Below are 26,904 nucleotides of genomic sequence, written 5' to 3'. Positions count from 1 at the left end.
AAGCTCGACAGCCCGGAAAAAATCCCTTTCGACGCTGTGCTTTTATTTCGCGGCTCGACGCCGCGCGCACGAGTGTTTGAATTGTGCGCAGTCGCCGGAGCATCTGCCTTTGACTCTTCTGTTATTTTCCAAAGCCATGTATACACGTGCGCGCTATTACGCAAAAAGAGAGAGAGAGAGAGAGAGAGAGTCGGCCGCAGCTGCGTGGCGTAAATTGTATTTCTTCGCTTAAAAGCGAAACCACTCGGGGGATCGGCTTTTTTGCAGCCGATGCGTCGGCCGATCATTTGCTTTGTTTCAGTGGCACGACTGGCTTTTAACGCGTCGTGCGAATAGTTTGGATGTGTGTGTGCATGTGTGAAAGAGAGAGAGAGAGGAAGTTGCTCTCTAAATGTACAAGAGTGAAAAATCACTCTAATAGAGTCAAATATCACTCTTTTGGGAACAAAAAGCAGAGCCAGTCGGAATAGAGTGAAAAGTAACTTTCTTCAAGAGTGATTCATGTCACTCAAATCTATGAGTGACATGATATTTCTACTAATACTGCGCACCTAATCTAAAAATAATTAAAAATGTATGTTTATATAAATATGATATCATCACGCTGCGAGTAACTTTTCGAAAAGATGAATTTTCAAATATTTAATTTTGTTACTATTATTTATTTTATTTATTTATCAAACCACTTACAATGCCTTTAGTAGGCATCCTATAGAGGTAAATAAAATTACCTGTACATAGACAAGAAAGAAAAGTAGAAAAACAAAACAAGTATGTACTTTGCATACTCGTTGTGCTCCCCACCTTTCCAGCCCTTTCATACTGTTGTTATAAAAATTGTTACTCATGATTGTGTTTATTTGTCTTTTCTAGCTACTAATATTCATTGCAAAAATACACGCAATTGAATAAAGTTTTGAATTTGGATACCCAAATAACGATGATAATAGTATATTGTGTACCAAGGGCGTAAAGTGGGCTTTTTTAGGCCGAGTGTGGATTTTGCAGTACGAGTCACGGCGAGTTAGCCCGAGCCGAAGGCGAGGGCGTTTACGAGCCGCAGACGAGTACTGCAAAATCCACGAGGCCAAAAAGCCCACTTAGCCCTTGGTGCACACCATATTTTATGTAACGCGCGGACGTATTTTCGCGTGTTTTCGTACGTGTTAAGAGGGACTGATGTGACTATTTTTTGACACGGCAACCGTGCTCTTGTCTTGTTCAAACATTATATAAAATAAATAAATAATGCAAATTTATCAAAATCAACTTTTTTTTTAAATTACAAAAAAAAAAAATTTGCGGGCAATAAAGGTATTTATTGCCCGCTAAAATAACTTTTTTGCCCGCCGGTCAAAAAAGAGTCACTTTAGTCCCTATTAATAGGTACGAAAAACGCGAAAATCGTTCGCGTGTTACATAAAACTTTTTAGATTCATTAATTTTAACTCGTTATTTAATTTATTGCTCGTATTATTATTAATTCATTATTCATGTATTTATATTATTATTACCTAATATGTATGATTTAGTAAGTATAGAGAATTAAGGAAATTAAAATTTTTTGACGGTGATGGGATTTGAACCTGGACCTCCAGCTTGACAGTCGAGTACACTAACCACTCATCCAAACAGGACTTATGTGTACCCACTTTCGGATCGAATATATCAACTACTTTACATATTAACTAAAGTTAATAATAATTGAGCAATAATTAATAAATAAAATCATCAATACTTGCAGAATGTAACTAAACATCTGATTATTAGATAAGTCAATTTATACTTTCTAAATTTGCATTATTCTCCGTGCTACATCACTCCAACATCGAGTGATTCAGAGCAGGAAAATATTATGACTCGATTACTTTGAGTCATTTTTACGACTCTATAGCTAGAGTGATAGGACATCACTCTATAAGAGTGATTCGGATCATGTTATGACTCAGACTTGAGTGATCTTACTGATCACTTCTTTTTAGAGTGAAAAATCACTCTTGGAGATTTAGAGAGTGGGTAATTTATTAGGGAGTTATTTGAAGTTTATACGAGGGACTGATTGGTTTTAAATAAGAGCTTGAACAGTAACTAACAAGTGTGGATTAATAGTACATTACGATACGTGTGACTTAAATGGTTCTTTTTTACACGGCGCAGTTAGCAGCCGAGCGTAGCGAGTATCGTATCGTATAAAATTTTATAGCACAGACTGCTAAAATCCTATTCGTGATTAAAGTAGTCCTTATTTGCACCGTGAGGTTAGCGCACGAGCGTAGCGAGTGTGATAAACGCGGTGCAAAAAAGGACTATTTTAGTCACAGATAGGCATGACTTAACAGCGGATTTTAGCCACACTGTACTATAAAATACCTTTTTATACACATACGCACAGCGTATCGATTACTCTGCCACACATCCGCTCAACTTCTACAATCGACTCGCGGTGCGAAAAACCAAATAAACTTACCTCGAAACATATAATCTCCATCCAATCTCAATCCGTTCGGCGGTCTCTTACGCGCTGCACTTATTAAACTCCCAGCAAAGGGAGAACTCGTTACGGGCTATAAAAGAAGAAAAGACGAGGACGGGGTCACGGCCCGACAAAGGCGCTAACCTCTCGGCCGAGAATGCGACGGAAGAAGGAAGGAAGGACGACGCGGAGAAGAAAGCTTTCAGACTGATGGAACTTGCGCGCGCCAGCTGAAATCGCTTCCGCGGATGTTTTATTTCTCTCGAGCTTTCTCTCTCTCTCTCTCTCTCTCTCTCTCTCTCTCTCTCTCTCTCTCTCTCTCTCTGCCCCTTATTTTTTCGCCGCCTCGCACTCTCTCCCCACATGCCGGGAAAAGAGCTTCTGAATTATTGAAGCGCCGCTGAGTTTAAGTTTGGATGATCTTGTGGCGATTACAAAGTGAGCTCGATTGCGAGGACTCGACTTTTTTCTTCTTCTTTCGCCCGACGCCCTGAAGGGGATGGATGAATTATGAGGCAGGCTTTTAGTGGCAGCAGGTGATTTGGGAGGCGAATGTCTTACATTTGGTTATGGTGCGGATGTAAGTAGAGCTTGTATTATGATCTTTGTTACATCGGGGAATGCTCAGAGTTCTCAGAAGATTGAAGACGCATTACAATTAGGTTCTTTTGTCACTCCTTATTTGAGTATAACGGTAATTTTGTATCGACAAGCTCGAACTCGATCTCCGGGATGAGTTATAGCCTTATATAGCCTCGTAATTCAATCAACACATGGTACGAGTTCCCAAATTTTTGCTTCATTAAAATTTCCATCAGCCAATTTTCCAAAAATTTCCCACGAATATAACGTCGCCATGCATCATTTTTACGCAAAAAAAACAACCGCTAATGCAATACCGAGACACTAAGCACACACTGCGCCCACGAAAACACGCCGAAATCCGAAACGGAAATTGAAAAAGACTAGCCTCTCTCTCTCTCTCGCAGGCAATCAGAAATTTAATCAACGGCCCCGAAGCCCATCGCGCAAAATCGCGCAGCAACGCCGACCGAAGATTAATGAGCATCCGAGCGTGCAGACAAGAGCCGGCTATGTGTGTGCTCGAACGTATATCTATATACACACAGAACATATCTGCCGGTGAACTGCAGGAGAAAAGCAGAAGCCACAGGAACAGCAGTAGCGCAGTTAATTTATTCGACTCGACCTACCTATATACACTCGCTGCGCAGCGACACAATATGTCTTGCATGCGTGCGCGCCCTGGCGCTGCGCCGTTGTCTTAATTAAGCAGATGCTGTGGGGGAGGTACACGTGGCTCTGACGAGTTTGTTCAGGAAGAGATTGCGGCTTTCGTTGGTCTTGCTCTGCGCGAGATTTGGTTTTTTACTTTATTTTTAAAGGCTCTTTGAATTCGGCGAGTTGTCCGTTGCGTCGCATCTCTGGAGAGTAAAGCGAGCGTGAATATGCATGAGCATTCTGTAAATAAAATTTACCAAAAAAAAAAACAGAACAACAATATTTCTGTCGTTATTTACGTAAATCCGAATCGAATCTGCTTCGCGCGCGAGTCCAGCATCACGACCGATAGCGGCGTAAATCCCAACGACCGCAGCGTTATTATTATTGAGTCAGCAGCTAAATCCGAATTCCCAAACAACTCGCGCACATACAGCGAGGACGTCTCCTCTCTTCTGTACATACAGCGAAAATAGCAAATTAATTACGTCCAGTGCGCGACGCGCTGAAAATCCCTTCATGTGCGCTTAAGCTACGTATAAGCTATAGCTTTGCGGACACCTCTGCAATCCACATTATGCGAGCCACACACGTCCCGCAGGACTTTCCTTTCAATGCCCCCAAATCCTCGAGTTTTCGCCCGCTCTCTCTCTCTCTCTCTCTCTCTCCCTCTCTCGTCCTCGTTATCCTCTCCTCTCCCGCAATAATATCGCCGCGAACCGCTCGTCCTCCGCAGTCGTCAAGGGAAATACGAGGAGCTTTGCTCCTCCCGGAAATGCATTATCGTACTCGTCCGGCCGTGGAAATTCCGGAGCAGATTGACAAAGTTCCACCGAGCGTGTGTGTCGCGTTACTACGGAGCTTGCGGAGCGCTCGATGTTTTGCAAGCTCGAAGAATGCGCCCGAGCGAAGCGAGGCAACTTTTCGACGCGGGAGAGACTTTTTGCGTCCGCGCGGATTCTTTCGCGTCAGCGGCGAACTGTGTTTGCGCCTCCCCCGGCGCGATTTTCTGAATGAATCGGGATTTTCGCAGCAAAAGTTTGCGCGGGGAAAGATAGAGAGAGATGTTTCTCGGGGTTTTTTGTCACCGAGTGTCGGATGGTGGTTCGCGGAACTGGATTTCTGTGTTTTACGGCTTGTTTTGACTGTGGTTTGCCGCGAGTTTGGGGGTTTGTTTGAGCTGCCGATTTTCATTGTTTGTTTTAGCCACGCGCGGGGGAAATTCAAAGGCCGATGTTTTGCTCGGTTCGCCCGATCAAATGCGATGATTATTGACTGTGAGGCAAAATACAAGGAAGGGAAAATACGGGTTTTAAAACTGTGTAAATAACCGAGTAAACGAGTCCACGTTGACTTTCAGCTTGATTTTTTCATACAAATAATTTTGATTCGACTATGATGTAGAAGTATAAATCCGCGAAGAGATTATAGCGTGACTCTGCTTCTTAAATCGCGAGTCTGGAATTTATGTTGAACCAGTTTCTGGATGAAATTTACTTTCCTATTATGGTTGAAATTTACGTTGAAGGCTCCTTTGAAAAAATTGCCTTATCCTGCTACACGTGCCCGGTGTACCTGTATTCTTCAAAAAATCCTCTTGCTCGTACCTTCATTTTTATACCCACGTATATAAAAGCTACGTCCGAGATACATTCGTTCGTCGCAACGCCCAGCCTCTCAACCCTGCACCCTACCCGTACAAACGTAATACGAAATCGCCGAAAACTCAATGGTTTTGATTAAAGACATCCCTTCGCAAAAAATCGATCACCAAAGAAAGATACATACGAGCAACCGACAGGAAACAGACACGACGCAACATATCGATTACGCAAAATGGCAGCGGCAGCTTCGAAAACATATTCCAGGGAAAATAAAAATGTCCACGCCTCGCGAGTTTCCATCTCGAAGATCGATAAAATCCTTCACAGCTTGCAAAGCGCGTGTGGCCAATATTTCCAAAAGCGAAAGCCACGATATTTTCTCCTGTGCCCTCTCTCTCTCTCTCTCTCTCTCTCTCTCGTGGTTCACCGTAAATTCTGCAACATGTGCGCGCGCGTAGCTCCGAGGAAGCAATAAAAGGATTAATTGCCTATTCGACAATCGGCCTCTTGTGTCTTTCTTCCATCCGTTCGTTGGTTTTGATTCATGTTTTGGTGCAGACGTGGAATTCCAATGCGGGAGAGTATTTTCAAACTGATGAGGTGTTGAGAGTTATTAGACTGCGTAGAAAGACTATCCTAGAAAAATAAAGCGTGTGTTTATTGATAGGGCTTCTGCAAAAAACCAAGTATGCTAAATATCACAGTTAAGCTTATAGTAACCGATACGAAAACAAATCGACAGTAACCAAAATAAAATGTCTCTATAACCGTCGCAACAGCTCTCCAGCTCCCGTTACAGCCGCATAGCAATGATGATTTATCGCCTCACCCATAACTATACGAGCAATCCATCAAACAAAAAAAAAAAAATAGAAAAAAAAGGTATACAAAGAATAACCCGTGTCCGAAAAAAAGTATCCCCTACACATCGCCGCAGGTGCTCGAAAAATAAAGTTAAACTCGTCGGGCGATTCGTAAAAGTGTACAAGTTCTAAACTCGTTACATCGCTCCCCGGCACTTCCAAACCGGCGTAAAAACAAGCGCCAAGGAACTTAACGAAACAAGACCGTTATATATACACCTCGGACAAAGGAGAGAAAAAAAATCATCCACGCCGATAATCGCGGTGCACGTTAAACGCCAAATTGAATCGAGCAATTTCCGGAATAGCGTATAAGGGATGTGTACGAATAAAGCGTGCAAGCTCTCCCTCTCCCTCCCCCCCTTTCTCTCTCTCTCTCCTTATCGGCGGAGAAAGCTTCAGGGACTTTTATTCGTTGCCGATTATCGTAATTCTGGGAAATCCAGGACTCTGGAGAGCTTCTTTTATTTTTTTTATCTCCGAGCACCCGCACGCGTAGAGAGCTGCTTCGTTTGGACCTTAGCCAAATAACGAGCGAGCGACCACGCTGCTCAGGATTCTTTATTTCCGCTTCATTTTATATCGAAGTTGTGTATAAGTGGGGATGAATAAACGTGGATACATAAATTCGACTGCTAGTCGAGGGATGCGTGATCAGCCTTATTTAAAGTCCGCACAAGATTAATCTGAACTCTCGATTTTGGAACGTTTCGAATGTTGTAAGAAAAATTTGCAGTCAACAATTTTTAAAATCTTTTTACAATTCTCGCGATCACCCACTTCCGCGTTGTTCTTTATCATCGCAACGATTCTCTACTCGCATGACGAAGCACACACAAACGCAGTAAACTTCCAGAGATCGCGCATACGAGTCGTTAGCCCCGATATGAAGTCGCGCGAATTGAACACGCGTACGTCACGTCCTCTCTGTGGAATTACTTCTGTATATGCACGCGCAATATTTCTTCGCAGCAGTAGCCGTGGCGCCGAGGAAAGAGAGAGAGAGAGAGAGAGAGAGAGAGAGAGAGAGAGAGAGAGAGAGAGAGAGAGAGAGAGAGAGAGAGCTTCAAGCTTGACGGCGTGGAAAACAAATCCCCTTTCGTGGGAGGCAACCCCTTCCCTCGCAACTCTGCCCCTTATTATTCGCGATCTAATTATCATATTTATACGCACAATAAAGCCGAAATTTATAACGACATTAATAGCCATCGAATTACCATACGGCAGATATATATCGCGAGAGCACATGCGGGCCAAACATGTCGGAAGCACTAAAGCGAATAAAGCTGAGCACGGCTATATAATGAGGGCTCGGGTGTGTACGTAACGAAATTTATGTGTCGATCGATCGCTCAATCGATATCGTTATAGGTTCGTATACGCCTAATTTTCCTTGATTGCTTGGAAAAAAAGAAAAAAGAAGCTACCTTCATCATGCCGGAACTTCCGCGTATAAGCTCACCCCTCGAGGGAAGCGGTATTAAAAACTCTTCGCAAGCACGCCCTTCCGCTGCCTGCTTTCATCTCCTCTTCGTACGCTCTAGTAATCGAGCTTTCCCTCTATATATAGTACGCACGTACGCTTGACACACGTTACGCAACTGCCCTCGTTGAAGCTCCAGTATATTATGCGTAAGAGACGGGAAGATCTCTTTTGACTTTGTCTTCGCACGACAAATATAAACTCTCTCGATCTAGAAGGGGGAAGCAAAACTCGGTGAGAAGGTGGAACAGAGGTGATTGAGGGTAATTAGGGGGAGCTGAGTCTGTTGGGCGTTGGCAGGAATATTAAAATTTTGCAAGCTTGAATTTGCAAATCTGGAGAATTCATTCTCATTGACGTACATAAGGCGACGAGGCAAGATGCATGCTCTGAGCTTAAATGTATAAAGCTCGGCGCTGTATATATTTAGGCTTCACAACGTCTAGTCATGCTTTGCATGAATTATTATAACTAACTGCTGCGAGGCTATGCAAATTCGCTAACGCCAGACGTATTATACATGTCATTTGTATAAGGTGAAAGGCGTGATTTATATTCAGGTATAGAATTGCTAAGTAGGTTGAGAAGAGAACTGCGAGATCAAATCAGCGAGAAACATACGTAGAATTCTTAGATGGATACGTAAATCAAAACAAACGTATGTCAAGGTGGTCAGAAGTGGGGAGAGTATAAAGCACCTTCATGATCAGAGTCCCGCAGGCGACTGAGCTGGACTGGTGTGTCGAGCCTCCTTATATACCCCCCGTTGAAGGCTGGTCAGGAGTGGGGAGAGTAGAGCACCTTCTAGCTCGAAGTCCCGCAGGCGACGGAGCTGGACTGGTGTGTCGAGCCTCCTTATATACCCACCGTCGAAGGTTGGCCAGGAGTGGGGAGAAGGAATGCCGCAACGAAAACAAAAACAAATGTTAGTTTTAAGGAATAAAACTAAGAATTTGATAGGTAAATCAAAACAAACCTATGTCTAGCTGAGCAGGAGTGGGGAGAGTACAGCACCTTGTAGCTGCCAGTCCCGACGGTGACTGAGCTGGACTGGCGTGTCAAGCCTCCTTATATACCCACCGTCGAAGGCTGGCCAGGAGTGGGGAGAGTAGAGCACCTTCCAGCTCGCAGTCCCGAAGTCGACTGAGCTGGACTGGTGTGTCGTGCCTCCTTATATACCCACCGTCGAAGATTGGTCAGCAGTGGGAAGAAGGAATGCCGCAACGTAAACAAAAACAAATTTTAGTGTCAAGGATGAATCATTTTGTTCTTAAACGATTACGTCAAGGATCTGATTCACAATAATAAGAAAGTGGAACTATATAAACCAACAAAAGTTCAAAATTTTAATATGCCTTTAAATCTGAGAATCTAAACATAGGTCAAAACAAAGCAACGTTAAGGTGGCAGGCAATCTTTCGAGCTGCCCTGTAAGCCGCCCAAATCAGCGAGGAACGGCTCCTATGCAGGATTCTTAGATCCACGCCGAAGCGTGACAACCTGCCGGTGGCTGAACCTCATTGCCAAAATGGAAAGCGTACCGACAGCTCGTAAAAAAGCCTCAAGCAGCTTGACAGTTGCATTTGGTAACGTGTTGACTTATCGAACCACCAGTAAGGATATAAGTTATAAATAATAAATAATGCATAATTGTACTTATCCTTGCCGCAGAAGCTGGGCAGAATTGAAGAGAGGAGAGCTCCTTCCAGCCCGCAGTCCCGCAGGCGACTGAGCTGGACTGGTGTGTCGAGCCTCCTTATATACCCCCCGTTGAAGGCTGGTCAGGAGTGGGGAGAGTAGAGCACCTTCTAGCTCGAAGTCCCGCAGGCGACGGAGCTGGACTGGTGTGTCGAGCCTCCTTATATACCCACCGTCGAAGGTTGGCCAGGAGTGGGGAGAAGGAATGCCGCAACGAAAACAAAAACAAATGTTAGTTTTAAGGAATAAAACTAAGAATTTGATACGTAAATCAAAACAAACCTATGTCTAGCTGAGCAGGAGTGGGGAGAGTACAGCACCTTGTAGCTGCCAGTCCCGACGGTGACTGAGCTGGACTGGCGTGTCAAGCCTCCTTATATACCCACCGTCGAAGGCTGGCCAGGAGTGGGGAGAGTAGAGCACCTTCCAGCTCGCAGTCCCGAAGTCGACTGAGCTGGACTGGTGTGTCGTGCCTCCTTATATACCCACCGTCGAAGACTGGTCAGCAGTGGGAAGAAGGAATGCCGCAACGTAAACAAAAACAAATCTTAGTGTCAAGGATGAATCATTTTGTTCTTAAACGATTACGTCAAGGATCTGATTCACAATAATAAGAAAGTGGAACTATATAAACCAACAAAAGTTCAAAATTTTAATATGCCTTTAAATCTGAGAATCTAAACATAGGTCAAAACAAAGCAACGTTAAGGTGGCAGGCAATCTTTCGAGCTGCCCTGTAAGCCGCCCAAATCAGCGAGGAACGGCTCCTATGCAGGATTCTTAGATCCACGCCGAAGCGTGACAACCTGCCGGTGGCTGAACCTCATTGCCAAAATGGAAAGCGTACCGACAGCTCGTAAAAAAGCCTCAAGCAGCTTGACAGTTGCATTTGGTAACGTGTTGACTTATCGAACCACCAGTAAGGATATAAGTTATAAATAATAAATAATGCATAATTGTACTTATCCTTGCCGCAGAAGCTGGGCAGAATTGAAGAGAGGAGAGCTCCATCCAGCCCGCAGTCCCGCAGGCGACTGAGCTGGACTGGTGTGTCGAGCCTCCTTATATACCCCCCGTTGAAGGCTGGTCAGGAGTGGGGAGAGTAGAGCACCTTCTAGCTCGAAGTCCCGCAGGCGACGGAGCTGGACTGGTGTGTCGAGCCTCCTTATATACCCACCGTCGAAGGTTGGCCAGGAGTGGGGAGAAGGAATGCCGCAACGAAAACAAAAACAAATGTTAGTTTTAAGGAATAAAACTAAGAATTTGATAGGTAAATCAAAACAAACCTATGTCTAGCTGAGCAGGAGTGGGGAGAGTACAGCACCTTGTAGCTGCCAGTCCCGACGGTGACTGAGCTGGACTGGCATGTCAAGCATCCTTATATACCCACCGTCGAAGGCTGGCCAGGAGTGGGGAGAGTAGAGCACCTTCCAGCTCGCAGTCCCGAAGTCGACTGAGCTGGACTGGTGTGTCGTGCCATTTTATATACCCACAATCGAAGATTGGTCAGCAGTGGGAAGAAGGAATGCCGCAACGTAAACAAAAACAAATCTTAGTATCAAAGGATAATTCTAAGATTCGATACGCAAGTCAAAACAAACCAATGTCAAGGCGGCCTCTTCATAGCTGGCAGCCTTATCAGAAAGAACTAAGCTGGTCTGTCGTTCTGAGGGCCATTTTTTATCTCACAGATGGCTAATTATACATGGGGAGAGCATAGCTGTCGTATTCATTAGTACGTTCAAATTCAACTGCAACAAACCTCCTCAAGTACATAAGCAATAATCAGTTAATAATCGATATATATCCCTTCGGAAAAAACCGACATTCTCAAAATTCACCCCTCCATCAACGCGCTAATAAAGTCACTCTAATAACGGTGGGCGCAAAAAACGCGTCGCGTTCCTCATGAAAGTTTGAAGTGTCGAGAGCGCTACATGCGAGTCACGACGTGTGTCCCTGGCACTCTCGGCTCATATCTTATGCAGCGGTGCACTTCAGCCGCCAACGAAATTTCGCCCTCACCGCACACGACTTTATCTCGACTCGTTACACGGCTGGGCCTCGATGCTGTTGAAGGAGTTGAGCTGCCACAGGTATTTAAACGCGCGTGAAGCGTAAAAGTTGCTTAATCGTTCGGTGAGAGAAATACCCTGCCAGTGCAGGACCGAGTTTTATTCCAGCTGTAAAAAGGATATGGGACGAGTTGAATTATAATTTTACGGAGAGGCGTGCGGTCGAAAATGTAGTGCAGTTCGATTGGGGATACATAAAAACGCGTTTAGCTTTATGGAGAATTTATTTTATTTATTTATTTATTTATTTTTTTTTTTTTTTTTTGGCCCTCGCTCTGGTCACTCTCGCATAGTCAGTCAAGAATAAATGCGACGTGTACATACATCTCTGTAAGTAACATTTAAAATCACAATAACGCCCACCTCTGCAGCCATAAAACTACGTTGATAAAAAAGATATCGCCGCGTAAAAAATCGACGTTCGCGACATTGATGGATCTGTCGCGAGAGCGGTCGAGTCGCTTTTTCAAACTGTGGAAAATCTGGACACCTGTCGCTTGAAATTACAGTATGTACGCGCGTATTCAGCTAATTAAATGACGCGAGAGAGCTTGTATGGCAGTAATTTCGGATTTTCCGAGTAATTTGCTTAGCAGGATCGAGTAAGGCGAAGCTCATCCCGTCCTTCATGAATCTTGTTTCGCTGTATACGTTATGTGTGTTCGTGTACACAGGCCGTTGTTTTCAGCGATAAATCCAACGTGTTTACGGCGAGCGAGCTTCCGACCGGAATGAGATATTTTTAGCTCTCGCTGCGAGGACAGTCCTTTGTTTATCGATCTCGCTTAGATTTATTATTCCCCGCCGGCGAAAAATGCATTCGAATTTTACATAATGGCCAAATGACCCGATAAACTCCGCGCTTTAACCTCATTTGGTTGGTGTACGGTACAACAGTGTGTTGCTGCGACTTTTGTAAACAGGGTGATTATCGATGAGCTGCGACGTTTGCTTTTTTTCCGCGATATCGTGGTGAAATTGAATTTCCGCAGGTTAATCAGGTCGGCTTCTGATTGGTATACGTATGTACGATCGGGTTACGATAACGGAGGGAAACTGAATGAATAAACATATTCGCGTTCGTGTATTTTTGCAGCACAAGCTTCCGACTGATTTATGCGCAGCTTCCCTTTTTCCGTCGTTCCACGGGGCATCAATATGCATAACGCACTGGTTGTTCTGCTTCCGAAGTCTCTCGACGAAGGCTCGAAAAGATGTCCCAACATTTTTAAAATGCATTCAAAAAATCGCTCATCTATAAATTCCAGTCATTTCAATCATCCTTAAATCGATGAGCATTGAGTCCGCTTCATAATTACTCATTGTATTATCCGCAATTTCCTCTCGAGCGTTGCGAGATACATAGAGCCCGTAACCCATTGACCTCGATTCCCTCGAAAATTATCATCGAAATTAAAAATTCCTCGATCGATGAAGGCGCGCACTCGAGAGACACAATGACGTCGCCGCTGCAGGCGCAGATTAGCTTGCGCAAGCGCGTTATAATCGCGCAAACGAAGCATGAAACGATAAGATGCCATCTCGATTTCCCAACGGTAATAAAAGCGAAAAAAAAATCCTCTCTCTCTCTCTCTCTCTCGCTCTCTCTCGCGTGTCACACCCATTGCAATAAAATCCCCGTCCCACATTCGGACGGTTCTCTGTCGCACCACCTACGGCCATTTATCGATTGTGTATGGATATACAACACACTCGCACATACTGCGTGAAATGAATGACTGACGGGATGCGAGGTGTCGGTGGGAAAAAAACAAAGAGAAAAATATCCCGCGAATAATCGAGCGCCGCCGCGACATCATGCGGTATAGCGACTCGTAAAAGCGAAATGAGTTCCTCAATATCGCCAGCTTTTACGAGTGCGCATGTGTGTGTGTATTAACGTGTGACACTTTTCAGCGAGTCTTCTAATATGCGAAAGACGGCGGGGGACGACTTCTTTACGAGCGTGATGTATGAAGTGACGCGCTGGGGAAAAATTTCAATTTCTCGCGCTCGCGATCTCCGGGATGGACAATTTCTCACGGTAGAAAAAGTCGTATACCGAGTTCCGTGTATAGTGTGAGTATATAGCTCATTTGCCTGATACGCTTTTTAGGAGCAGTTGCGGAGAGGTGCTTGTGTCTTGCGCTGCTAGCTGAGTTTTATAGGCAAGATAATGGAAGCCAAGATGATGATGATGATGATGATGATGATGGCGATGGTGATGATCATGATGATGATGATGATGATCTCTTGCATAAGGCCGAATTGCTCGGAAAGACGCTGTGCAGTTTGATGAGAATTTGTAGGGAATGCGAACGGGTATTTCTGACGTAGCTCGATTGCGCGTGAGACGAGCGTTTTTTTTTAATATCTCTGCTCCTAATTAACGTGAAACCAAACGATCGATTGCCCTGGTTTATCATTTCACTCGAAACTGAAAAAAGAAGTTGAAAAATGACTCTTTCGGGAGAAATTTGCGGTCTATATTGAAACAATCAACAATGGAGGTTTTATTTACTCCATCGGATATTCCCTGTCGCGCTCGGCGCTAAAGCTGAAAAATTCAGTGTACGTGCCATAGGAGCGTAAAAAAAGTGCACAAAGAGAATTTTCATTTTTAAACCAGCGCCACTACCGGCTGATACATTTTAATTAACCCATACTCATGTTCTCTGTGTGAATAACCAAAGTCTGTTTAATGGCTTTCAGTATCGATATACTCCCAAATATACTATGCGCGACGGGTCCTCTGATTATTTCGCAGCGACAAAAAATGTCTATTTACGATCCCTATACGAGGCTAAAAAAGGACTCTATCTGCGCGCTTATCCTTTTTAATTAAAAACTTGATCATCGCGCGACTGATGAAAAAGTTTCATTCTGATCTACTCTCATATTTATCGAATTAAATACAGGTACAAGAAATATTTTTATTGACAGCGTGCTAGATTGAAAAATTCTAATAACACGTGTATACTACAATCGTCCAAGACATAAATCATCGCCACATACACGTCCGAAGAAAGTCAAACTCATTTAGGTCTAGATACTCGCACGATCCATCCTTCACTCGTGCTGGAAGGCTTCAATAACGTCTCTCTCACGCACATATAGCTGAAGAAATATTCCATTTGCCATCGCGACGTCCCGTAAATTTCCTGCGAGCGCGCCTGGTACTCGTCGTAAAGGACAAAGGCGACACTCTACCGCGACGTCGTTTGACTCCGAAGGGCTTTATTAAGGGGGCACACCACCTTTGAAATTAAAATCAAAATTTTTCATTAAAAATTTATAAATACTTATATAAATGAAGCAAATTTTTTTTACTATTCTTAGACATAATTACCTTTATTTTGATGGTTTTAGGCCTTCTATATACCTCTATAATACCTACGTATAGTAGGGAGTCCATAATCCACTGACCGTACGATTCCAAAGGAACAAATGACCCAAATGAGCTCTAACTCCAGGATATTGTTTAAAAGTACATTAGTAATGGTATGAATGAGGGGATTTGGTTTAAATTTCATAGAAAAAGTTTTATAAGCATATTACTGATTTTTTTTATCAATTTTTGATTATTTTAACATAACTATCATGTAACTTTTTTCTATGTAATTTATTATATTTCTATGTAATAATTATATAAGCATTTATAAATTTTGAATGTGTGCCTCTAGACTTACTGGAAACGCTGTGTCTTTGATGATACGTAGAAACGATAGCTTCTGCTAATTTGAAATTTTTAATTCGACTCGTGAGTTTAATTTTCGAATGACTGCGTGATTTCACGATAAGATTATTACATTGTGGATCTCAATCGACCTGTGCTACTCCAGCTTGTACGAATTAGTTATGATGGTTATCGAAACATTTAACAAATGTGTGCACGGAATCCGCAACGATTATTGCGCGCGATAAAGCTACCGTAGCATTAATTGTATTAGCTTTTGAATTTATTGCATTACCGTTGCACTGCATTCACTCGCTGTAAAGGTAAATATAATTTGATCCTCGTGTTCGCAGCTTTTGCGCAACGACTAATCCATTCATTTATACGATTATAAACCGACGTGTGTACGAAATCGGATTATTTCAAAATGCGAAATCCATCATTTCTCTAAAAAAGCTTCGATTCACCGAACGACATCCATTCATCGCGCGAAAAAAAAACTATCACTACATAGCATGGTATCAGCACCAGGTCACGATGATCTTTGCGATCCTGCGCTTGTACGACTGCAGCAGCAGCTCGTGATTATCACCCGACGCGAACAGTGCCCTGCTCGACACTTCCAGCCGTCTATACACAGCGACAAATCTCTGCCGGCTGCACGGATTACGCGCCTCTGCCCCTCTCTAGCCATCGAGCCTCTCTTTCACCTCGTTCACCTATAAATCCACTCGCCAGTCAGTCGTAAAATACAATTTCCAACTCGTAAAGCAACCTGAGCCGCTTTATGTTGGCTGCAGCATCAGAAGCAGCGCAACTAAGTGTCTCCTGCCTGCATAGGAGCTCGCAATATACGCTGTCGCAGCATCAGCAGAGCCGTCCGCGTTGATTCGTCCTCGTTCGTTATTTAACGGGCGCGGCCCGTTATCAAAAGTTTTTATTGATATTTATGGGACGTGTAACGCGCTCCGCTAGCGAGCAACAGCTGTAACGACAAGTGCTGCGTATTTCACGGGCAGAGGATGTATTTCCGTGTTTACGATTTCGGCTTTTACGCGCGCCCGTGTGTGTATGTGTGTGTGTACAGCTGGATAAATAAAACGATTTTGGGCCAGTTTTGCTTTTAACGACGCGAGAGCAGAGCGATTCCGTTTACGAGGCTTGTGCATTTGTGTATCTGATGCTGGAAAACAATTTTTCGTTTTACGCGTCGTAAAGTTCGCGGCTTCTATGCGACAAATGCGAGATGCAAGTAGTCCACTTCTTAAATTTTAATTGATAAACGCATGTAAAATAGGATTTCATTGCCTACGATCGGAACACGCGACATAAGCAGAGGCGAATCGGAGTTTCAATTAGATAAATAGTGACGGACAGGTTCTGGCAGAGCCAGACTTCGCCACCGGAGCCAATTCAATATACAATTCCCCGTCATTTTTATACTACACAGGATCCGTTTGAAGCTCCTGTGCAAATTCAACGTTCAGACTTACGCATTTTTGCCCCGAAGCCGCAGATATAATAATCCTCCGAAAGATCCAAACTCGATCAAACAATCCACCGCCTGAAACTATCATCATCAGCGGCGAACTCGCTATTAATAGCTCTATCTCTCGTATCTCGAAGAAGAAGAAGAAGAAGAAGAAGAAGGAGAAGAAGCTCTGCGTTAACGTCGACTTTCACGAGGCAGCGCAGCAATTATCGACTCCGTGATTGCGGAAGCGGCAAAAGCCAACTCTTGCGACCCGTTAATGGAGATCCTTCCGCTTACGCCGCCCATCGGATGATGACGTTTGCCGTGTCTCTTAGCCCCTGAAGCCAAAAGTGTCATATAGAAATAAGTATAAAAAGACAGCGCGTAAAATTAATTTTTATCATTTCCGTCGCCGCACTTCCACAAACAACAACAGCAGCAGCGGCATCTAGTTTCTTCTGGCATACACTTAAAACTTTGCATATTGCGTCAAGCTCGGAAAAGTCCAGGCTGGAAATACATGAAAAGCTACTCGGCCAGCATAAAGTTAATGTTCGCGCGGGGCAAACTTTTAATACCGTGACGTCGACTCGCTACTCTTTGGGAAAAAAAGCCGCGGCTTTATACTGCACGTTTCGTCCTATTTTCGCAGCGGACTGTGTCGTCGAGTAAAGCTGGAAATCAAATCAACGCGAACGAGGAGCTCGATGGAAAATGCAGGAACTGCTCCCTCGTTAATTCTAAATGCAGCGTCAAAACTGCCGCGCGAAAGCGATCCGTCAATTAATTAGCGGATCTGCGTATCTTGATCTCTCGCTGGAGCGAATCGGACTTTAAAGCTGCGCGTGAGTTATCAATGTTGCTTTCGGTTCGGTATATCTGATTATCGATTGTTTTTCATAGTGATTACGTTCGAGAATTCAGTCCCCGATTCAAAAACAAAAACTCCCCATCACTGCATCCAGTGAGAATAATAAAAATTATTTCCCCGAAGGCTCGCCTCGATAGAAGAAAAAAACCATTAATAACAATACTCTCTCTCCCGCACTGATGGCAAGCGCACTACGTAAACATCTCCCATTTGCATCGCGCGCGGCGTAGGCGCTCGCGAGAACCATCAGTTTTCGATCGCCGGGGAATGAACAGTAATTCATATTTCAGAAGCTACACAGCACTGCAGCGTCGAAGCCCCGCGATATTGAAAAAGGAGGAAGACCTTTCGATACTCTCTCTTCAGACGAAAGCTCGTGGGGGCGGGAAAACGATATTCCGAGAAACAATGCCGCGGGAGAAAAATCATTCCGAGAGCGACTTCTTTTTTTCTCTTATTCTCTTCCTCTCTATACACGTACATTAGACTCCCGGAGGAAGTGGAAGAAAGAGGAGGAATCGTCGAATACGGACTAATCGAAGAAACACCGAGCTCTGCTACTTCGCTTTTTTCTCCACTGCTGCAGTAGCCGCGGGGGTCGAAGGGGGATATCGATGGACCCCCATCACGCGATATTTCCTATGGATGGAGATTAAGTGTATAAATTATTTCCTTTTTCTTCGAGAGAGGACCTAATGCGAGGAAAAGCTCGTGTGTGTGTGTTTTATTGCTGGTCTATATTCTTTTTTTTTCTTTCGCTCGCTCTCGTCGGAGCTTTTTTTCACGAGTTCTTTTATTATCTTTTTCAGCGCTCTTTATGATGAGCTTTCGGCGTGATGTATACTTCCGAGAGAGGGTGTGTGTAAAAATAAGAGGCTGAGGATGAGAGTTTTCTATAATACGCTGAGAAATATTGCTTTTCTGCACGTGCTCGCGGAGGAGCTTGCGAGAGACTGGGTTCGATCGTATTTATTGTTTCTTGAATGAACTGCAGCACTTTCAGAGCAGGGTTATAATCGCATTATGTTTATGGATACATATTTTGTGAGTTTGGAGCTCGTATCGTTGCAATTTTAATGCTTCATGCCTTTCAACTGATTGAAGTGAAACTCGTTCCCTATAATAGTCCAAATTATAAATCTATATCTGCCAATTTACTTTGTCGAAGACTATTTCCAATAAACGATTACCGGCCGCATATTAAATTTAAATTTGGCACGTGATCCATCATCCAAAACCAATAAAAGTCCCTCCCGGCTCACAAAAATCCAGAAATGAAGCTCTCCCCCCTTCGACATTTCGAACATTCCGGAAGTATAAAAGCAGCCAGCCGAACCTCGAAACGAGCTCCGTGTCCGTTAATGTTCGCTTTTGTTCGACTTTCGCAATCTCTAACGCATATGCGCGAGTCATTGTATCGGCGGCTCGGACTGATAATATACAAAAGCGAATTCTTCATTAAAAGCTCGAGACCCATCGCGGCGTGCGAAAAGTTTTGTCTCGCGGTGAACATCTCCGGCTTTCAATACTTGAGCAGTTGATATTGGAATCTCGATGACTGTTTACCTTCGGCCCTCTTCAAGAGGCCGAACTCGAGTGATATAGTTTTTCGGGGGAAAAGTTTCGTTACAGTAGCCGGTGTGTACAGCGCAGGATATGCGGCTTCTAAAAGTCGCTAGATTAATGATTCGTATATTCAAACGTATGTTTGCCATCTGTAATTTCATCAGTCTAACCAGCCTCGAGTCACTGCAAACACCCAATCCCGCAAACTCCGAATTCAAATTACACATCCCTCTGGGCGTTTCACCGACGAACGCAAAGTTCCTCGAATCCTCGTGAAACAAAAAAAAACGAGGATAAACATCGCATCATCGACCAGAATCATCCAGCAGCACAGAAAAGAAAAGCTCATCGTCGCGCGGCGAGGCTAAACAAGCATCAGCCATGGAAAACTCGTTTTCCTCCAGGCTTTTCATTCACAGTAGACAGAGAGCCTCCGGACCGCAAATCGAGTTTCGCTGCACTTTCTCCCTCATGCCCGCGTCAATTTCCCAGCTCACGGCCGCTCGCGCAACTTATATCGAAAGTTGCGCGCGTTCTTACGTGGCCAACTTTCCTGTTGTGAGCTTTTTCGAGTGCAAGCACGCCGAGTGAATTTTGTCTCGCGGAGACTATGTGGATGTACGTAGGGCTGATTTAGGGCCGGGTTGAGATTTTTGGTGCTTCGTCGGGAGGAATGAGTATGGGGTGAAAGTTCGGACGTGTAAGGTTTCGACGAGACGTATGAGAGGTTTCGGCGGGAGATTGGAATGAATTTTCGGTTTGATGGATTTCAAAGCTTACTGTCGTTGAGCTGAAATATTTGTTATTCGCATTAATTAATAAGCGCGAATGATTGGAATATGCAGGCCTAATGAGCTTTGTATAATTTTAATACAATGACATTGTTGTGCGTTTTGATACACGTAATGAATTCATAATAATTTTACTCGATACACGAGCATCGTGTATCGAGTCATCATCATCACCTGTTAATTAATCAGCGATTTTCAGGAAATGTAATAGCGCAAGCCCGTGCAGGCATAATTTATTTTTGAATCGCATAAATATTCATGTTTGCTTATATTTCCATGTATAAAGAGCCGCAGTATAGCCGACGGGAGTTTTCGGTATCTCAAACACGCAAATTTCAGCTTATAACGACCCACTTTTCAACAACGAAGGCGTACTTAATTTTCTTATTACCGCGCGTTGAAAGCTTGAGAATCTCGCAGAGGCTTCATGGTCTTATCCCGCGCGCACCTATAACCACATATAAATTTTCTCCAGCTAAAAGCCCGCTCGCGAGAGCGTATAGATGTATACCAGCATAATTTAATGCGCGAGTTGAAAAAGCCCTTGAAAATATTAATGCAATTCAGGCGGTTTTTTATTTGCTATTCCGCGAAAGTGGATTAGCTCATTTGCATATTATATTAGGTTGAATATTCAAACGGCAATCTTCCCTGAAAGCTCTAGCTTGGAAATTTTCGTTTCGAAAATTCAGGTTGGATTATGTTACGTGAATAATTACTGTTCACTGTCAATGGCGATGACGCAGTGCAACGGGTCGAGTATCGTAAAATGTATAAAACGAGAGCAAAATTAATCTGCCGTATGAAATCTGCTTACGAATTTCTTCACGTTAATACCAAAAATAGTACGCTCTCGAAACATCCTTTTTCATCGTATCTCAGTCAAGTAGATTGAAATTTCTCGCAGAATAGCTCACCTACGTACACACGTAGCGTATCAGACAAGAATACGTCCCCTCGTACATAGACCCACAAGTATACTTCCGCATGCATATGCAAAAAGCCGAATACGAAGAAGAAGTAAGTAGAAGAAGAAGAAGAGCCAGCGGTAGAAGTAGAAGAACTGAAAGAGGCTCGCCAAGTTGGTGAATGGCCCTCGAGCCGGATCTCCTTCTCGTCGTCGTCGAAGAATGAAGGAGAAAGAGTAGAGGGAAGGAGTATATATACCCTATGCACGAGACGATATGACCGTAGAAGGACGACTGGCGTCGCGTCGCAGGAAAGAAAGTTCTTTCTATATCTTCTCTGGATATTCGAGGGAGAATAATTCTCCTCCGCGAGGCACTGTCAACAGCTCCGAGAGAAAGCTTCCCTTTAAAATCCCCCGAAGCTATTCTCTCCGTGCTTTTCTTTGCGCTCGCCCGCCGCGGCGCATTCTTCGTTTCTCGTCTGCGGAAACGCGCCAATCAATGCTGCAAGCTCGCACAATGAACAAACTTTCAAAACAATTTCGCCAACGACCTTTGTGTTTTACACGTTACTTACACGATATATTGTAGCTTTCCTTGAACGCTTTGAAATTCAAACCTGTGCCTCAGCGTGTGTGTACAGGCGCGAGCATTAAATTAATAATCCCGAGAAGTTGGACCGCAGTGCATCGAAAATCCGAAGAAAAAGTTGTAAAGTGTATAGCCACTTCCGGAAGTCAACCGCGTCGCGGCAACAATGGGGGACGTGGCGTGAAACAAGAGCCGCTGGAAACTCGCGCTGAACTTTACGCGGTGGGAGTATTCGTTGAGGTTTTGTTTGATTTTTGAGAAGGTGATTTCCCGTGAAAAGTCCGAGACGAAATTTGTCGCTACTGTGACATTGATGGACTGAGGAAAATCTGGCTTTAAATATTTAACGCTCGATTTGCATACAGATAAGAATAGTTCGATTGGGGAAATGAGGGAGTATAATGGAAGCTTTTGCGCTGATTTCGTTCGATGACTGTACAGGGAAAAGTTTTTAGTTGGCAGAGACGGGGGTACGATTGCCGTGCGGTTATTGAAGGCTTGTGTGAGTTCGTGATGGGAAAATTATACACGATTTCCAGTCACGATCGATAGCTCGATTATGAAAGTTTTCCGCTGTATCGGTATTCAAATTTCTTCGAGTGTTGATCCAAGTGGACAGCTTTTTCCCTTCAATTATATTTTGAATGCAACCCAGCTTTTGATCAAAGACGCCAAGTCTCAAAAGAACACAGCTCACAGCTCCGCATTAATCTCAGAAAGAAAAGCTTCACTCGGAATTCATCAACCCACACCTCAATGAAAAGTCAAGCCCATCATCATCTCCACACACCGCAAAAGAACTCTCCTCCTGCTCCTCCCCTTCGCTTAGCGACTCGGCTTTTAACGAGCTTGCGTCCCAATTTGTGCGTCTCGCCACAAGACGTAGCTTTCTCCCTCGTAATTACTCCATTACCGCCTTTTACAACTGCGTATACACGCGTGTATAATACACGATTCCGCCGGCTTTTTGTCGGCTATTACGAATTGTTTAGCGCGGAGTGCAGCTCTCGCACTCCTATTACGAAATTTAACGCGAGCAACGACTTATGACGTTTTAATGCGTCCGCGAGTATATAATGAAGCTGTTATTACAGTCGGTATAGCGTATAGTGAGTAGGTGGGAGAGGGGGGGGGGCCTCTTGTGTTCCATATATTTCGCGGTAATATCGGTGGATATAGCCGAGTAATTGGCTCGACGGGCTCTTTTCTCTCCGGGGAGATTAGCGAGTTCGTAATTGAGGAAAATTCACTTTATGAAGTTACGCCGACGCCGCGGGGATTATCTTTTTAAACTGTTTACACGGACGGTTGGGACTTGTTGTTGCGTTAGTTGCTGGAATGGATTTTTTTCGTTGTGGGATGTTTGCCCGTGCTGTATTGGATTATATCGTTGCTGCGTTTGCTCGGGATCGAGATTCGTTTCGATTATGAAATTAGTATTTCACTTATAATTGAATTCGTTTAATGCGATAGCTAAAAATTATTAAAACTCTAAGTGAAAATCCAGCCAATCGAGTTACGTATACAGCTGGACGTCACTTTTTAATGAAGGGTTTTACCGGCGTAAAAAGAAAATAATCCTTATTTAACAGATTCAAAATGAATAATAAATCCAAAGCTCGCAAACCTCCCGCCGAGTGTGCGCAAGCTGGACCTGTCAAACGCGAACAAAAAAAAATACGAGTCACATCGCGCGCGCGCGCGCATATCGAGCGCTTCCATAAACCATACTCGGCAAACAAAATGAAACATCAAGAGCAGGCGTAAAAAAGCTTCGCTGCACGAGGCCTCAAACGCAGCTGTCAATCCGCTATTAAAATTAAACGCATTTCCTGCAGCAGCAGCAGCAGCAGCAGCAGTGAAAAATAATTCGCGGCTGCTGGCACGAAGCGGCTCGCAAAAAACAGATGTCGGAAAATTCGGCCCATCGATCGAAAAGTAATTATGAAAGCTCGTTAGCTCTTTCGGGGCGTCCGTCATTTAGGAGCAGCGGTGGCGAGAGCCGTAACGAGATTAAAATGTGGCTAAAGCTCTGACGGTCGGGATGAAGGGTCAGCTGTGACAATACGGCCGCTTATGCGCTTATTAGCGGGAGCTTTGCACCCAGGGAGAGTTGATGCGCGAGTGTCAATGTTGCCCTTCGTTAAATCGCGCGACAGGATTGAGTTTTTTCGTGCAAATATGAGATATCGAATCAATGGGTTCTCCGTGGTTAACAATGGACCGCAGGCCAATATCGCAAGACGATCGCGGAAATAACTCACTCTGTATACAGCCGCAGCCCAACGACAAACAAAGCGCACACCGACGAGCAAACAAGAAAGCGGTTAAAAACTAAAACCCATAATTTATTCACTCCCGCACACACACACACACACACGCAGACATACACGTCCGTTCCTTCGTTATTTATGCCTCCTGTCTCCAACTTCCTCCTCCTGCTGCTACTGCTCGGCACTTACTCTGTATCCCCGGCGTTATTGTTCCTCGCGGCTTAGCTACAGGCCGTCAATCGATTCGAGAGCGCGGAAAGGAGCCGTGAATTATTCCGCGCGATAACAAAGCTGCTGCAACGGCTTTATTTCTTGCGCTCGCTCTATACGCTTCTGCAATTCAGTGTGTGTGTGTGGGTGTGTATCGAAAATAAGACGTGGCTCGTTTCGTAATGGACTCTTGCCGCGGGCAACTGTGTTCTCTCTCTCTCTCTCTCTCTCTCTCTCTCTCTCTCTCTCTCTCTCTCTCTCTCTCTCTCTCTCTCTCTCTCTCTCTGTGCGTGTAGTATAGGCACGTGCGCGCCGACTGGGATTTATTCCGAGTCGAAGCAGCAGCGACAGGGTAGATAAGGCATTCCGATGATTGTGTAGGGGCTGCTTTCTAGTAGATTGCCTCTTCGATGCCGCGCTCGCGATCGATCGGTCCGTTGGTGCTTCTGACGAAAATTTGCGTTCGTTTACACTCACCTGTATGCGGCGAATCGCTTGTTGGTTGAGAGTATATGAAATAAAACGCAAAAAACGAGAGGCAGTAGTAGCGTGGAACGGAAACGTTTTGATTTATTGCGTGTAATTGAATCGCAGGAATATGTGCATGTAAATACCGATAAATCATGTTCGCGAAATCGACGGCTCTGACAGTTACAGGATGAAAAGAGAATGGCGAAGGTATAGTAACAACTGATATATAACAGAGACCCTCGAATAATGCTCTAATCCTTTATTAGCTTATCTTCTATAAAATATGATCTTTGATATGTGGACTCAAACTTACGTACAAACGGACTTATAGTGTATTTCACGTTATATCCTCTGGGCTTCCGAGCCGACATATTCGTGCAGCAACGGTTGCTCTACAGTCAGAGTGAGGGATGTGTGGGTGTTGGGCAACGCTATAATCATCTCGAATGTTCGCACCCTTTATTGTTATCATATATTTCTTATCTTATATTTTTAGAAACATTTATTATTACTTTATTTTTATTCATTGTTTCTCAATGTCTATATAATCTGCCTTGACAACCGAGCTCTACCAGTCGAGCTTTTTTTCCCTTTTATGTATATACCGTATCGACTAATTAGCCTTTATACACAGTGTTTATAAAAATATAATATAAAAAATAAGTTTATGACGATAAAACTCAGAAGGTTTGCTATTACACGTTGTTCCGGCCGATCAGCCCATCGTTGACGTACAGGTGCGATGGGTTGCAGAATGTTATATACGATGAAAACTGCAGAAAGCCGGTATGCAGCGAAAGAGAATTTTGAGACACGCGTCATTTGATTTCGAATCGATTCAGCAGCTTTGATATTCAAAATATGTCCCGCGGAGTCGTCTTGTTCCCCGTTGAAAGCAGAACTCATAGGTCCCCTATATGCGTATATGCGTGGATAAAGTTTTTGATAAGTTTTCATCGCCTCTCGTCGCTATGTATATGTATAACGCGTAGAATATTCCGTAAGTTTGCTTACACTCTACTTAGCACGCCGTGTAGTCGGGAAACGTCAAATATAGACTATTCCCATATGCCGTCGAGCGAGTCGAGAACGATTTGCTCGAGATTCTAGAGAGGACTGTTTGTTTTTATAAAGATGACGTAAAAAAATTAAAACTTTGCACATTTAAGGTTGCCCTCTTAAACACCTCCAGCGGATCGTTCCAGCAGGCCAACATTCTCAAAGAATCCAATGGGTTTGCAAGTGCCAAACCGAAGAGAAAGCGAAAGCATAAATTTCTACACATCCACTCAAAACGATGCCTCTTCACATACGAAAACTCTCATCCTTGCACTCATCGATCGGAAAGTGTTCTCGCCTATTAACAGTAAATAATCCATCGCGCGAGGGACGACGAGCGAATATAATAAGGCGACAAACGCGTCAACGACGATGATCATCCTCGACGGATCAGACGAATATAAAGTGCGGCCTCGGCTGGCAGAGGCTGGCGTCGCACTCAGGTCCGGTCTTCTTGGTGCGGAGCCACTTGCCGTGGCAGTGGGCCGAGCTGAGCATACTCCACCTGGTGATCATGGCCTCGGTGCCGCCGTCCCCTTCGCATCGCCAGTCCAACACGCGGCGAAGCGCCTGCATCTGGCAGCGGACGCAGACTCTCGAACCTGTAACATATGTGCAGTTGTGAGGGTTAGATGGATGGGAATGGCCCTTTAGCAAGAGACTGTGTCTTGGGGATTGGGCGGGAAAGCTCTTGAGAGTGGCTCGTCGATGCAGACGGCTGCGAGTTATTGAATTTCGCGGTTATGTGCACGCGCGGGTACAGCGCTTCGCGGTTTTGGACGAACATATACGGCCAGGTGCGCGCAAGGGTTGATTCGAGGTGGAATCGTTTGCGTTTCTGGCTTTTTTTTTAGAGAAAATTGAAGTTTTTATTATAGTTATTTTAGTAAATGGAATAAAATTTTGCTCAGTTTAAAAATTAGAAAATACACCCGTTACTGCAACATCCCAATCTCGCTCGACCCCCTATACGCTAGTCAATTCGAAAACTGCGCGAATCGCACCGCTGAATAATTAATAAAGTACGCGAGAACAAAATTTTAATAATACACGAAGCGTCGATGTCGTGCACATAACACAGTGCGAGTCTGTCGTCGGGGGTATAACAGCGCGAGCCTCCGCTTCCAATTAAAATTCCTGCAAACGAACGCATGCGGATGCAATTTGCGCCCCGTTCGCGTGTACATCGTCGGTAAACGGACCGGATAGAGATGGTCAACCTGTACACGTTGTCGAGAGGGGCTCGCTGTTCACGTGCGCATTGAATTCGCGTCAATTTTGTACCAATTTCCCTAGACAAAGTGCCAAAGTGCTACCGGCAATTGTAATTTTAGTCATGGACCTACTTTGTTCTGCGAATTGCGCTCGAACGTTTGAGCGAACTGTTATTCGCGCTCGGTATAGTCGCGACTGTTCGAAGCTAATTTAAACTGTAGGGTGTAACTCGACACCAGTTCAAAGCTGAGAATTTCTTTGATTCAAAACGAAAAATCTAATGAATTATTTTTACGTTCGAAAGTATTCTCTAAACGACCAGAGCGAAATCCTCGCGACGATCATCGGCGCGCGAAAGCTC

The 26,904-nt window shown here is 44.2% G+C and overlaps 2 protein-coding genes across 3 annotated transcripts in view; both read right to left on the bottom strand.

Moving 5' to 3' along the window:
* Positions 1-10,344, bottom strand: part of LOC100121080 (somatomedin-B and thrombospondin type-1 domain-containing protein) — a 31,558-nt gene extending 21,214 nt beyond the window's left edge. The window contains exons 1-5 of one of the 2 annotated variants that reach the window (XM_031926101.2): positions 9,646-10,344; positions 8,642-9,523; positions 8,364-8,519; positions 7,610-7,876; positions 5,808-5,955 (exon numbers count right to left, since the gene is read on the bottom strand). In XM_031926101.2, coding sequence (XP_031781961.1) covers positions 5,808-5,955; positions 7,610-7,618 — 157 coding nt within the window. In that variant the 5' untranslated portion in view covers positions 7,619-7,876; positions 8,364-8,519; positions 8,642-9,523; positions 9,646-10,344. Of the gene's footprint in view, positions 1-5,807; positions 5,956-7,609; positions 7,877-8,363; positions 8,520-8,641; positions 9,524-9,645 lie in introns of those variants that run through there. The other variant, XM_031926099.2, reaches the window with a different exon arrangement.
* A 13,999-nt stretch (positions 10,345-24,343) lies between these two features.
* The window catches only part of LOC100121030 (somatomedin-B and thrombospondin type-1 domain-containing protein), a 31,204-nt gene continuing 28,643 nt past the window's right edge, over positions 24,344-26,904 (bottom strand). The window contains exon 6 of the mRNA XM_001604565.6: positions 24,344-25,930. Coding sequence (XP_001604615.1) covers positions 25,719-25,930 — 212 coding nt within the window. The 3' untranslated portion in view covers positions 24,344-25,718. The remainder of the gene's footprint in view (positions 25,931-26,904) is intronic.

This window comes from Nasonia vitripennis, chromosome 3 (assembly GCF_009193385.2).
Source record: "Nasonia vitripennis strain AsymCx chromosome 3, Nvit_psr_1.1, whole genome shotgun sequence".
NCBI lineage: Eukaryota > Metazoa > Arthropoda > Insecta > Hymenoptera > Pteromalidae > Nasonia > Nasonia vitripennis.
This window is presented reverse-complemented; position numbering and strand designations above follow the sequence as displayed.